The sequence below is a fragment of the Maylandia zebra genome, linkage group LG2 (genome assembly GCF_041146795.1).
Source record: "Maylandia zebra isolate NMK-2024a linkage group LG2, Mzebra_GT3a, whole genome shotgun sequence".
Lineage (NCBI taxonomy): Eukaryota > Metazoa > Chordata > Actinopteri > Cichliformes > Cichlidae > Maylandia > Maylandia zebra.
The window spans coordinates 8327000-8340979 of record NC_135168.1 but is presented as its reverse complement, the minus strand read 5'-3'; the positions used below and the strand labels follow the sequence as shown (position 1 = coordinate 8340979).

The 13980-nt window shown below is 43.2% G+C and overlaps 1 protein-coding gene across 1 annotated transcript in view; it reads left to right on the top strand.

Moving 5' to 3' along the window:
• The first annotated feature begins 929 nt into the window (after positions 1 to 929).
• Positions 930 to 13980, top strand: part of LOC143413398 (uncharacterized) — a 38448-nt gene continuing 25397 nt past the window's right edge. The window contains exons 1-7 of the mRNA XM_076876369.1: positions 930 to 1144; positions 2833 to 2962; positions 3218 to 3319; positions 4312 to 4390; positions 6869 to 7073; positions 7225 to 8137; positions 13622 to 13795. Coding sequence (XP_076732484.1) covers positions 2844 to 2962; positions 3218 to 3319; positions 4312 to 4390; positions 6869 to 7073; positions 7225 to 8137; positions 13622 to 13795 — 1592 coding nt within the window. The 5' untranslated portion in view covers positions 930 to 1144; positions 2833 to 2843. The remainder of the gene's footprint in view (positions 1145 to 2832; positions 2963 to 3217; positions 3320 to 4311; positions 4391 to 6868; positions 7074 to 7224; positions 8138 to 13621; positions 13796 to 13980) is intronic.

Sequence of the window (13980 nt, the reverse complement as noted above, 5' to 3'; positions counted from 1 at the left end):
CACCTTACACTTCATTGTCATTATGCTCTCAAAGACAACCAAGACTGAGGGAAGGCAAAATCAGTAGGTAAATAACTTCACTACAAAATAATCCATTATGGTAAAGAGTTTATCAAATGAATGTGTCGCACTGCAAAGGTGACTGTGAAGAAAGGATGTATGCACATCATGTATTATTTTGAATTTACCCCTTATGTAGGCACTTGTGTCTTGTGGGGTTATTGACTCAGAGGATGTCCCCGCAGAGATGCCTTCGGCCACAGGGCGCCCACTGTTTTGGCTGAGGGCCAACTGCTCAGCCTCTGTGAGTGGTGGTGGTGGAGGACCCCCACCTGTTTTTCGGGCCTCCGCTTTTTTTCTGTTGGCTATAACGGGCCACATTTGAGCATACAGAGTAAGCAAATATGTACTTGTAATGTGCTCAGATAATTTCAATAAGTGCTTACAGAGGGGAAATTAATGTAGCCTCTAACTGCAATTGATTTACATCGGACAAACAGACCAAGCACTATGGCTCATAATACAATTACACCTTACCTGTTTGGACTATATTTTTATATTTCATTTTTACTTGCTGCCAGGCACGTTTGGGGCCTGTTGGGTTGCACCTGCGCTCACATCACATCACAAAATAAAATGTATAAAATAACAAATAAAATAACATATGATAAAATAACGTGTTAAATGGGTGGAAATCCCTCGATCAATGTTTATATTAACACTCACGCATTGACTCTGTCGGCTATGTTTTGCCATGCATGCTTTTGCAGCTGAGGCTGTGTTACTTTTTTCCGCGGAATTTGCATGTTATCGGCATATACTGCCATCAGAATTTCGTCCTCAAGCGCTGTAAGATGCATTGACCGCGCCTTCTTTCCCTCCGTCTCTATGGTGACTCGCTTAATCTGTGCTCCGTTTATCAGGGCTTTATGTATCCTCGTCCGCGCGCTTCACTTGGGGTTAAAGCAACTCCGCGTTGACTGAACTAATTGTTATCAGCCTTTCTGAAACGGAATATTCCGAGTTGGACAGTTCGGGGTTACTCAATCGTGAGTGTCGTTTTTCACTCTGAGTTTTCTAAACCGGCTTCCTGAAATAGGGCCCAGGTGTGGAGTGGAGCTTGTTGTTGGTGTGTGAAGAAACTGTAAGTTTGCTTTGTTTCCTCCTTTAACAGTTTGTCTTTAGGAACTTTACTGTTTGTTCAGCTCGTGTTTGATTTCTTCACACAACAAACTGTGTGTGTTTGTATTTCCGGTCTCTCCATTAAAGTCAGTGTGTAATGTTTCCTGGCTAACATCAGCTGTGTGCAGCTTAGTTCAGCACAAATCTGCCGCTCCATAGTTCACGGTAACGGACTCACAGCTGGACCAACGAGGCCGAGTGTGTCCGCCACTCTGAGCTACGTTCGTGTTTGTGTACTTGTAGTTTGTACTTTGAGTTCACTCAGAGCCCACAGAGGACGCAGCGTACGTGATGACGTCACAGCCCTTTACCTCCTTTACTGTCACTGTGATTAATGTTTACACACGAGACACCTGCAGAGCTCTGAGGCTGAGCTAGCACACAGCATGCTAACGCTAAGCTAAAGCTAAGCTAACACTAAGCTAACCTAGAACCCAGAGTGAGGTTAAAGCTGAGTAAACACTGACCCCAGACCAGCACCGTGATAAAGTGAGCTGCTGCTGCTGAACTTGAACAGGTAACAAAGTGATGAGCAGTCAGGCTGCAGGTTTCTACCTGTTCATGTTTCTACAGTAGAATCACTTTGAAGTGTCTTTGTGCTGTTTCATCTTTGATTTGTGTTCATAAACACTCAGAGAAACATCACGTGACCTCATCAGGATCTGTGTTGGTGTGTGGGGCTGTACCTCAGCTTTATGTTGTTACATGCTCATTTGTTCATTTTACACAGTAACATCAAAGTAATGTTATGAGGAGTAATGAAGTAACGTACTCCATTACTTTTAATCAAAGTGTTCTGTGTAATATGTGTAATAATGACTGTTTTGAGTAATGACCAACACTGATCACAACAAAGAGGAAATGCCTCCAACATGCACAAACATTTGAGCCACAACATGCAGTTAATGTGCACAAATGTCTTTGATATGCTGCTCAGTGATGGTGGTGACTGTCAGAGCAGAGCTACTGAGAATCAATAAGTAATATCAATGATGGGATCAGAATCACTAAATTCTTCTCATCCCTGTCAGTATCATACATGTGCTGTATAATGTGATAAATGTAGAGGTGCTGGCTGTTCTCTCACTCTGCTGTTTAGCTGTAAAGGACGCCTCCCTGCCTTTGTCTCATTCATGACCTTTAATAGTCTCTTCTAACATGCAGAGATCTGTATGATCTGTTTCATAGAGTCTAACCAGCCTGTACAGGTAACAACAACAGTCACTGCATCACTGACACACAAACGTCATCTCTGTCAATAACAACATTCATACATGGAATAAAAACACATCAGTGGATCATTGCTGGAGCTGATGTTTGTGCTCCTGGTGCAAAGGCTCTCAGTTTCCTCCTTGAAATAACATCAGTGGTGGGTCAGCGACATGCTTTCTTTCCCTCTCAGGTTTAAATATCTGGGACTCTCCACCGTTTGGTTTTAGAGCTGAAGAAGCTTCTCAGATGAAACGTCTTCCAGAAACTTAAAGACGTCTCTTTTCTCTCCAAGCTCCTTAGATCACATGACCTGGATGACTGAACCTACAGACATATTGACCTGGTTTCATGGTCACATGACAGGTCAGAGGTCAGCGACTGTAACTCAGTTCCTCCTGTTAATGTGAACTCACTGAGTGTTTGTGGTTTACCTCTCAGACTGACTGAAGATGATGATGGAGGAAGAGGAGGACAGAGCAGAGTCTGCAGGGTCCAGCTGTCCGTCTGTGAGGAGTGACCGGTCCAAAGGTCGACCTCCAGCCTTCAGTGGTGAACCTGGAGCAACGAGGTCAGAGAGCTGAACTCACTGAGTAACAGAAATAATTCTGCACTGACATTATAATCAGTGTTGACTCTGGTTGATTGTCTGACTGTGTTTGTGAGCTGAGAGGAAATGAAAATGAGTTTGTAACAAAAATCAGTTTTGTCCAGTTTTCCTGTAAAAAGCTGAACTCTAATCTAAGAGGATGTTACTGACAGGAAACAGCTGCATTATCTGCAGTCTGTGTGATCACAGCTGCTTCAATCATGTTTGTGTCTGCAGAGGTCAGAGGTCACAGTCTGCAGGGTCCAGCTGTCCGTCTGTGAGGAGTGACCGGTCCAAAGGCGACGTTCCACACTTCAGTGGTGAACCTGGAGCAACGAGGTCAGAGAGCTGTGATGACTCCTTTACATGTTTGTGTTTCCTGGATAAATATGACCTGAAACATCCTCAGATTGTTACAAAGATTCATTAAAAAGAAAACAATGAAAGAGAAAAGATCCAAATGTTCGACTTGGTCATTTGCTGTTTGAGGACAGTGATGCTCATATCTGTGGGGAAAGTGTGACCTGAGTGGGTTCATGTTTGTCTTTAAAGAACAGAGCTGCTCTGATTCTCTTTGTGTCTGATCTGTTAAACAGTCTGAGAGGTCACACAGAGACCCAGCAGCTAAAGCCTGGATCATACTGGCTGCTGTTACTCCATCAGGACAACACTGAACCACAGTGGTGTGGATGTAGTGGATAAATCCCACCATACTGATGCTCAGAGTTAACCACAGGGAACAAAACCAGATGTTACCTTCAGATTGTGACCTTTGGAGTGGACGATGCAGATTTCAATAGAGAATAAATGTTGTTGTTTTTCAGCTGTGAAGAAAGAATCTAATTTTCTGAACTTAAGAATTTATGATGCTGGAAACAACATGGAGACTATAACACAACATTTCCACTGTGTTCATAGAATGAATGTAAAACTGTCAGACATTCATTAAATATGCAAAATGTCTACAGAAGCATCAGAGGGTCAGACGTGAAGCACTCAGTGATTTTGATCAAATGACTCATCAGTTATTGATCTGTACTACACTGATCTACCACGTTAGTAAAGCTGGTGTTCTGGTGGTGGAGGGAGACTCGGATCATGTTCTGGTTTTGGAGCAGTGATCTGCTGATGGTTCAGTTTGATGAGCTTCTTCAAAATCATCCCTGACATCACCACTGAAAGGACGTCCATGAAAACAGACTGAAAATTACTGATATGTTCACAATCTGAGAGTTTAAAACTTGACAGACTTGATTCAGATGAAGTTATTTGAGCAGAAACTCCTGGATCTTTATCCTGTGTTGATCTAATCCTTCATGGTTCCTCCACAGAGTGGACCAGCAGAGCTCAGAGGTTCCCAGTGGTCAGTCTGCCCAGCAGCATCAAACACAGCTGGACTCCATATTTATGGTCTGTACATGTACAACAACTACTTTATTATTAATAATAATGCATTTATTTATAGGTCCCTTTCAGAACACCAAGGACTCTGTGGACTAAATGACCAAAAGAAACAAACTTTGAAATCAGACGGTGCAAATGTGATCACAGGGAAACGTTTTAAACATCGAGGCTTTAAACAGAAACCAAAGTGAAACAGTTTGTAGTCGAGATCAGTGGGAATGAAGCTGAATAACTGTTTCTTCAATAACTTTGAGCAATAAATGACAAATATGATGGAAATTAGCAGCATTAGCACTTACTAATGATGTGAGCTGACACTCGGCTGTATTGAGACGACCACATTAGGTGGTCCTCAACTGTAATGGAAACCAGTGGATCCAGTCCAGTCGTGGTGACCTGTGGTGAGTCGATCTGAGCAGCTACTAATGGAAACAGGGCCATAGATGTGTTTGTGCTTAATAACAGTGAATCACATGAGTTTTACATTACTGTTAAAATCTCATGTTGTTTGTTAAAGTGTGCAGTTCAGGGTGTGTTACTAAAACACTTTCCAAAGACCCAGCCCCCATAAAAAGCAGCCAATCAGCTTCTAAGAATTACACACCCACACATATCTATCAGGTTAACTCTGGTCTAACACACTTGGATTTAGCTTGAAGAATGTTCCTGTACGAGGACTGAAAATGATTTAAAAAGCAGCTAATGTCCAAAGAACAACTTTGACACACCTTCATAAAACCTGCAGAGCAAAGAAAAACCAGCTGAAAGTCTGGCTGCTCTTATGAAAAGTACAGAGAAATTATGGGTCGCTCAACGCTTGTGCACAATATAAGAGTTTAAATAAATCTAAAGAATAACTCAAAATCCTACAATCATACTGATAAAGTCATCTACAGCTAACTATCCAAGTGGATTTGTTTAAGACAGCTCCATCTGCTGGTGGCCCTCTGCAGGTGCATGAAAGGGGCGTGTTTATAGTGAAAGTAGTAGAGAAAGTAAACCCCACGGGAAGGAGGAGGACTCTCAGCAGCTTCCAGCTCATATTCACACATTTGACTTCTCACTGAAAGCAGCAAGTTTGAGTGTCTGTACCTTAGTTAGAAGAGATAACATGTCAGTAGTAATTAGAGTTGATTGAGCAATGCTGTCCTTATAATGTAGTTTATGATTTTTATACATCTTTTTATGGACAAGTCCAGTTTTTCTGTAGAGCCTCTCAAGTTGGTGACAGCAGCAGTGGAAGTTCACGTGTAAACCAGAGCAGCAAATCAGGTCCAAATGTGTTGTTCACAGTGAGTGGGATCATCATTGGCTGCTATGTTAACCTCCTGCAGCAGGATGTCTTTGGTCAGAGAATGGATAGATCACTAAGTCATTGTTGAGTTTAGGGAGACAGTAGACAGTTGGAGGAGGTTCAGCCAGTTGACACACAGTAGATAAAATAACTGAAGGCAGGAGCAGACACCTGTATGACTTTCCACCTCTCACATAGATTATTTCCCTGGGCAGCGCCACAGGGCTGGTAGATGTAAACAAAGCTGGAGGAGAGGATTTATTCATCTGAGAAAAGTCACAGAGTTGTGTCTTGATGCTCAATCATCCAGGTACGTAAATCCCAAAAAGCTTGATTCTGTTCATCTGGATGTTTTCAGTGGGAGAAACGTTTCATCATCATCAGGTGACTTCTTCAGTCTCAGCTGACTGCAGGTTTCAATCTCATAAACAGGACATTTGTATGACTGAAACCAGCCCACTGAAGGAACAATGGGCTGGGAGGTCAGTTCATTGATCATTGGTACGCATATTGTCAGGACCATTGATCAATGGTTGTTGATCAATGGTCATGAGTCCAGTTCACAGAGAGCTGGGGAATGGCTGCAATCACAGCATTGTAAGATGGTGACAGTTGTACCCTTAGGCCCCTCCTCCATTCAGAGATGGTCTTTCCTTTTCACATAAATGGCCTCCTTGACTCCGCCCTCAAACCAGCGTTCACATTTACTCAGGACCTTCTTGATGTGAAGTTCTTCTGCTTCGCTGGCTGCTGTGTCTGTGGGGATGGTGTTTGTTCTGTGTTGTAGCGTCCTGATGACGCCCAGTTTGTGCCCCAGTGGATGATGAGAGTCAAACCTTAAATACTGATCTGTATGTGTAAACAGAGTGAACCTTTAAGACCAGCTGTCTGTACGATCAACTCATTCACCTGAAACATCTCCAAGTTTCTGGCTTTGATCATCAACCTGTTGGTAGTTCAGCTCTGAACACCAGTGAAATGTTTCTCCCACTGAAATCGCTGCATTCATATGAACAGCATCAACGTTTTGGGATCGTGGAGTTGTGGACAAAGTCTCAGTTAATCAGATAAAGTCAAACCTATAATTGGTAAAGAGCTCGTGGATGATATGCCCCTTGATGGTAAAGAAGTGGATGTTGTGTGGACTAAAGTTCAGAGTGGTGGGTCATTCATAAAGTATTCTGTTCCAGCTGCTGGAGGACAACATCATCACTTTTGTGAAGAACGAGCTGAAGAAGATCCAGAAGGCTCTGAATCCAAATAAGCCCCAGTGCTTGGAGTTTCAGAGGGAGGATGATGAGCAGAGGAGAAACAGCAGAGAGGCATTTGTGAAGATCACAGTGGACTTCCTGAGGAGAATGAAGCAGGAGGAGCTGGCTGACCGTCTGCAGAGACGTAAGAGGATTTATCTAAAGGTTTAAGCTGCTGGATAAATGAGAGACTTGTGACACCAGTGTGTTCAGTCATTTCTCAGTGGGTCAGAAATTGTCATCAGCATTTTGTAAAATATGATTGTTAAAGTTGTATTTTTATTATTATTATTCAGAACTTCCAGCTGCTGTTTGTCATCGTAACCTTAAATCCACCCTGAAGAAGAAGTTCCAGTGTGTGTTTGAGGGCATCGCTAAAGCAGGAAACCCAACCCTCCTGAATCAGATCTACACAGAGCTCTACATCACAGAGGGAGGGACTGCAGAGGTCAATGATGAACATGAGGTCAGACAGATTGAAACAGCATCCAGGAAACCAGACAGACCAGAAACAACCATCAGACAAGAAGACATCTTTAAACCAATCAGAACAGTGCTGACAAAGGGAGTGGCTGGCATTGGGAAAACAGTCTTAACACAGAAATACAGCCTGGACTGGGCTGAAGACAAAGCCAACCAGGACATCCAGTTCATATTTCCATTCACTTTCAGAGAGCTGAATGTGCTGAAAGAGGAAAAGTTCAGCTTGGTGGGACTTGTTCATCACTTCTTTACTGAAACCAAAGAAGCAGGAATCTGCAGCTTTGAAGACTTCCAGGTTGTGTTCATCTTTGATGGTCTGGATGAGTGTCGACTTCCTCTGGACTTCAACAACACTAAGAGTGTGACTGATATTACGATGCCCACCACAGTTGATGTACTTCTCACAAGCCTGATCAGGGGGACGCTTCTTCCCTATGCTCACGTCTGGATAACCACACGACCTGCAGCAGCAGACCAGATCCCCCCTGAGTATGTTCACAGGGTGACAGAGGTCAGGGGGTTCACTGACCCACAGAAGGAGGAGTACTTCAGGAACCGATTCAGAGATGAGGAGCAGGCCAGCAGGATCATCTCCCACATCAAGAAAGCTCGAAGCCTCCACATCATGTGCCACATCCCAGTCTTCTGCTGGATCACTGCTACAGTTCTGGAGCGTGTCCTGGAAACCAGAGAGGGAGGACAACTGCCCAACACCCTGACTGAAATGTACATCCACTTCCTGGTGGTTCAGGCCAAAGTGAAGAAGGTCAAGTATAATGGAGGACGTGCAACAGATCCACACTGGAGTCCAGAGAGCAGGAAGATGATGGAGTCTCTGGGAAAACTGGCTTTTGATCAGCTGCAGAAAGGAAACCTGATCTTCTATGAATCAGACCTGACAGAGTGTGGCATTGATATCAGAGCAGCCTCAGTGTACTCAGGAGTGTTCACACAGATCTTTAAAGAGGAGAGAGGACTGTACCAGGACAAGGTGTTCTGCTTCATCCATCTGAGTGTTCAGGAGTTTCTGGCTGCTCTTCATGTCCATCTGACCTTCATCAACTCTGGACTCAATCTGCTGGAAGAACAAACAACCCCCAAGAAGTCTAACACAGGAGAATCTGCAGAGACACACTTCTACCAGAGTGCTGTGAACAAGGCCTTACAGAGTCCAAATGGACACCTGGACTTGTTCCTCCGCTTCCTCCTGGGTCTTTCCCTGCAGACCAATCAGACTCTCTTACGAGCCCTGATGACACAGACAGGAAGTAACTCACAGACCAATAAGAAAACAGTCCAGTACATCAAGGAGAAGCTCAGTGAGGATCTGTCTGCAGAGAAAAGCATCAATCTGTTCCACTGTCTGAATGAACTGAATGATCGTTCTCTAGTGGAGGAGATCCAACAGTCCCTGAGATCAGGAAGTCTCTCCACAGGTAAACTGTCTCCTGCTCAGTGGTCAGCTCTGGTCTTCATCTTACTGTCATCAGAAGAAGATCTGGATGTGTTTGACCTGAAGAAATACTCTGCTTCAGAGGAGGCTCTTCTGAGGCTGCTGCCAGTGGTCAAAGCCTCCAACAAAGCTCTGTAAGTAAACATGAACTCATCGCTTCATTCTTAAAATCATGGGAAATAAATCAGAGGTGCTCAGTTCAAAGAACACTACCACTTTAGAAAAATTAAAAAATAGTCACTAAAATAGTCATGATACTTTAAATATTTCTCTCCAGCAGGACATGTCAGCATTTCTGAAATATTTTTGTCTTCAACTCGAATCAAAGCACAATCCAGATCCAGCCTATAAGAACATGAGCTCTGATCCTTCAGCCCCTCTGACAGGTTTATTATCCTCAAGTTGTTCACTTGTCTCCAACAACCAGGAGTCTAGCTCTGTTTTTTAAAGCAAATACTTGAGCTACCAGACTGCACCTACATCGTTTTCAGATGTTCTTATTTTAAGGTCTGGTTTGTGTCTCATCTTTATTGCAATCCCCCATGTCTCTCTGTTTTTCAAATATAAATCTGTTACCTCGGTGTGGCCAGAACAACATGGTGAACCCAAAATACAGACAAAGGTGAAGGAACTGAATATTACTAGACGTGAAGGCTTTATTTACACACAGGAACTTGACACTTGGAATTTTTTAACATGAACTGTGAACTATGGCGGAAGTCAAGCACTTGAAGCTGTGAGCATGAAGTGGGCTCTGTGGTAGGTTTCCGGAAATGGGTCTTGGTAGATGGTAATCTGAGTCACTGTAACAGAGGTAGAGCAGCATCAGAAAGATCACTGGTGGAGGTTACAGTAAGTGAACGAGGTTATCTTCAATGTCTTATTTGGGGTTTCTGTAGCTCAGGAGGTAAAGCTGGTCTGATCTGACCTACTGATCAGAAGGTTGGTGGTTCGATCCCTGGCTCCTCCAGTCTGCATGTCAAGTATCCTTGGGCAAGATACTAACCCCAACTTGCTCTCCGATGCATCCATCAGAGTATGAATGTGCGTGAATGTACTTAGAAAGCACTAAGTTCAGATAAAGTGTTTGTGAGAATGGGTGTGATTGGGTGGATGTGGCATGTTGTATAGAGCGCTTTGAGTACTCCGGGAGAGTAGAAAAATGCTATATAAGAATCAGTCCATTTACCATTTACTTGTCAGCAGTCGGAAAGCAACTTGGGGAAGGCAGGTGGTGAGGTCTGGGTGAGTACTTGTTAGCTTTGAATCCAGGCAAAGTGGTCCAGTAAGTCTAAGAGACGAAAGGCATTAATGTGGCTGTGAGTGAATCAAGAAGACCAGCATCCAGGAAAACATGACTGAACTGCAAGGGTGAGTAGATGATCTGAGGATTAGGAGGTTAGCAGAGTTATTGGGAGTGCTGATGTTATATTCAGCCTAGTAGATTACTGTCAGGTGTGGACAATGGACAGGCTGACCAGGCTTCACCCAAAGGCAGAAACCAGAGTCTAGTGGGAAACCACCGCCGCTCACACAGACCATGACAGCAGCATGACCCCCCCCCCCCCCCCCCCCCCCCCCCCCAAAGCATTCTCTTTCACTTGGCATCATTTACCTCTCCCTGCTCCAATTTCTGATGTGTCCACCTTTGCAATGATAACTGTGATCAGGGTGAACCAAAAAGGTGCCGTGGTGAACAGATACTTCAGTTTGGTGAATGCAGTTTCAGCTTTGGGGGACCAGATGCATGCTGAGACTTGAGTGGTGCAGCTACCTGACTATAGTTGAAAATGAACAGTCTATAAAAATTTGCTATTCCCAAAACCCATTGGAGATGCTTCTTGAATCTACAATGGGTACAAGGGGTAGGCCACTCTGTTAAAGCTTTCACATTTGCCAGATCCATCTTCACCTGCCCCCGTGCCAAAATGTAACTGAAAAAAGTTATTGATGAGGAATGGAATTCACACTTTTCTGCTTTGACATAAGGTTTATTCTCCAGCAAACGTTGGAAAAATAGCATGGACATGAGACTGATGTTCCTCGCAGGTTTTGGGAAAAATGAGGATATCATCCAGATACACCAATACGAACCTGTCAAGGAAGTCCCGGAGGACATCGTTAACTAATCTTGAAACATTGCGGGAGCATTAGTTAACCCAGGCGGCATGACCAAATACTCGTAGTCCCCCAATGGCATGTTTAAAACGGTCTTCCACTTGTCTCCCTGATTGATCTGGAAAAAGTGGTAAGCGTTGCGGATGTGGGGTTTTGTAAACCCAGTGGCACTGTGAAATGGCCTGAAAGTAGAGCTAATGAGGTAATAGGTACTTATTCTTGATGGTAATATCACTGAGGCCCCTGAAGTAAATGCATGGCCAGAGAGAGCCATCCTTTTTCCCCACAAAAAAGAAGTTCCAACTTGAGATGACAATCGTTGGATTATGCCTGCACCGAGGGATTCCTTAATGTACTTTTCCATAGCCGCACACTCAGGTCTAAGCAGGTTATACAGCCAGCTAGAAGGCCGGGTGGAGCCAGAGAGTAGTTCTATGGTGCTGTCCTGTGGTTTGTGAGGTGGCAGTGAAAGCGCTTTACTTTTGCTAAATACTTCCTGAAGATCATGACATTTGGTGGGCACAGAGGAGAGATCTAAAACAGTCTCAGTGTTGGTTGATGGTTCCACAGGTTCCGGTGGACGGGCGGAAACAAGGCAATTTAAATGACAGAACAGACTCTAACTGATTACCCTCTGACCTGACCAGTCTAAGTGGGGGTTATGTAATTCTAGCCAAGGAAACCCGAGTATGAGTGGTTTGTGAGGTGCATGAAAAGCAAAAAAGGTAAGTGTTTTCTTGTGATTGCCAGGGGTGACAGGCTCTGTGCGCTGAGTTATGTGAGGGGACACTCGGTTATTTAATGACTTAGTGGGAATGGGCGGATTAAGGGGGCATAGAGGGATGTTTAACTGTCTCGCTAACTCAGACTCCATGAGGTTCTAATTGAACAAGAGCCTGAAAGGTCTGGTTAACTAGAACAGAGAGTTGGAGTTGCAATCTGGGTTTTTATGTTTGTGTGAGTATCCTCCACCCTTATCCCTGAACTTTCCAGTGGGCAGACCCTGGTGTGGAATCGAAAACAGACAGGTTCATCACGAGAAGCAAGCTGATCTTTCATGGTTTGATTTAATGACTGAAAAACATACAGCGGACGGTGGTTAGCACTGTTGCCGCACAGCAAGAAGGTCCTGAGCAAAAGTCTTTACAAACTCAACCAGGAAATCATCATGCGAGCAGAAAGAAAGAGGATGAGCAGATAGGTAAGCAAGAGAAACCCGCCAGCGTCCCAGGTTTCCAGAGAAGGTTCAGGTTCTAGGTACCTGAAATGGGATGTAATTCAATTCAATTTTATTTATATAGCGCCAAATCACAACAGTCACCTCAATGCGCTTTATATTGTACAGTAGATCGTACAGTAATAGATACAGAGAAAAACCCAACAATCATATGACCCCCTATGAGCAAACACTTTGGCGACAGTGGGAAGGAAAAACTCCCTTTTAACAGGAAGAAATTTTTGGTGTCAAAGTCAAAGCACAGATCCACCCAGTCTCTGTATTTCAGCTTATTTCCTTTATACACACATTTAACAGGAACAGTTTCAGACAGCTAGTGTTTACCTGACATTACCTGCGTACCTCACAGTTTGCAGGTAATGGGCATAATAATTACTGAACAGAGACATCCTGCTGTGAACTTTGTTGCTGTGGATCTAAAATGTAAAAATACATCTGAGAAGATTTCTAATCATGATTTTATGAGCCCCCAAAGTTTGATTCTGTTCATCTGGACGTAGCGCTCTCAGCGGGAGAAACATTTTGTCACTCATCAAGATGACTTCTTCAGGCTCAGCTGACTGCAGCTTTCCCCAATCTTATAAAGAGTACATCTGCATAATGACTCAAACCTAATGGTCAAGGAACTGACCTCCCAGCCTTATTGTTCCTTCAGTGGGCTGGTTTCAGTCATTATGCAAATGTACTTTTTATAGGGTTGGAAACCAGAAGTCAGCTGAGACTGACGAAGTCACCTGGATGAGTGACGAAATGTTTCTCCCACTGAAAGCGCTACGTCCAGATGAACAGAATCAACTTTTGGGATTTACTAACCTGGATGATTGAGCATGGATCAAGACGGGTTTTTATGAGGTTTACAGTTTCTTATAATTTCTAAACCAGAAGGTTGAGGAGATGGAGCTCATGATAACTGGCTACTGCCCTTCAGCGTGCTTTATGAAATCATCCAATCAAAATAAAGTTGGCCTTTAGGGAGAGCGGGGCTTTAAAGGGGAATCAGCCAAAGCAGCTTTTAGACAGAAAATGAAACGAGAGTCCAGGATGTGATACATTATTTATAACTACATTTACAGTAATCACACATATTAGAATTAATAAAGTGACCAGCAGTACTGCAGTAAGTGTAATACTGCAGTACTCACAGGCCTGTGCCAGCAGACACTGAACTACTGTCACTAAATCAACCTGGTCTTCACTGGTTTCCATTTACATACATTGGAATAATTGTGTTTAATTTGAAATATTTTTCTTCTGTTACACTTAAATTCTTGAACATTTTTTTATTTAATTGTGCATTGTAGTGTACTCATTTGTACACATTTGATTACTTAGATTCAACATATAAAGAGATTTTATTTGATAATAAATATTATTGTTTTGTTGTTCTTGTTATTTTTTTCAGGCTGAGCAGCTGTAACCTGTCAGAGAAAGTCTATACAGATTTGTTGTCAGTGGTCAGCTCCCAGTCCTGTAGTCTGAGAGAGCTGGACTTGAGTACCGACAGCCTGAAGGCTTCAGCAGTAAAGCTTCTGTCTGCTGCAGTGGAGAGTCCACACGCCAAACTGAATATTCTGAGGTCTGACCGATTTGTATTCTTTTTTCTTTTGTTTGTTTTGTTTTGTTTTTAACTGAGAAAATAAATCCAGCAATTTAAACAGTAGAGGTAAACTTGATAAATTTACTGTTGTTTCGTACCACATCTGCTCAGCATAAAACAACAAGGATTCTTAAAATATAAGATTAGTTATTGTACCCTGATTA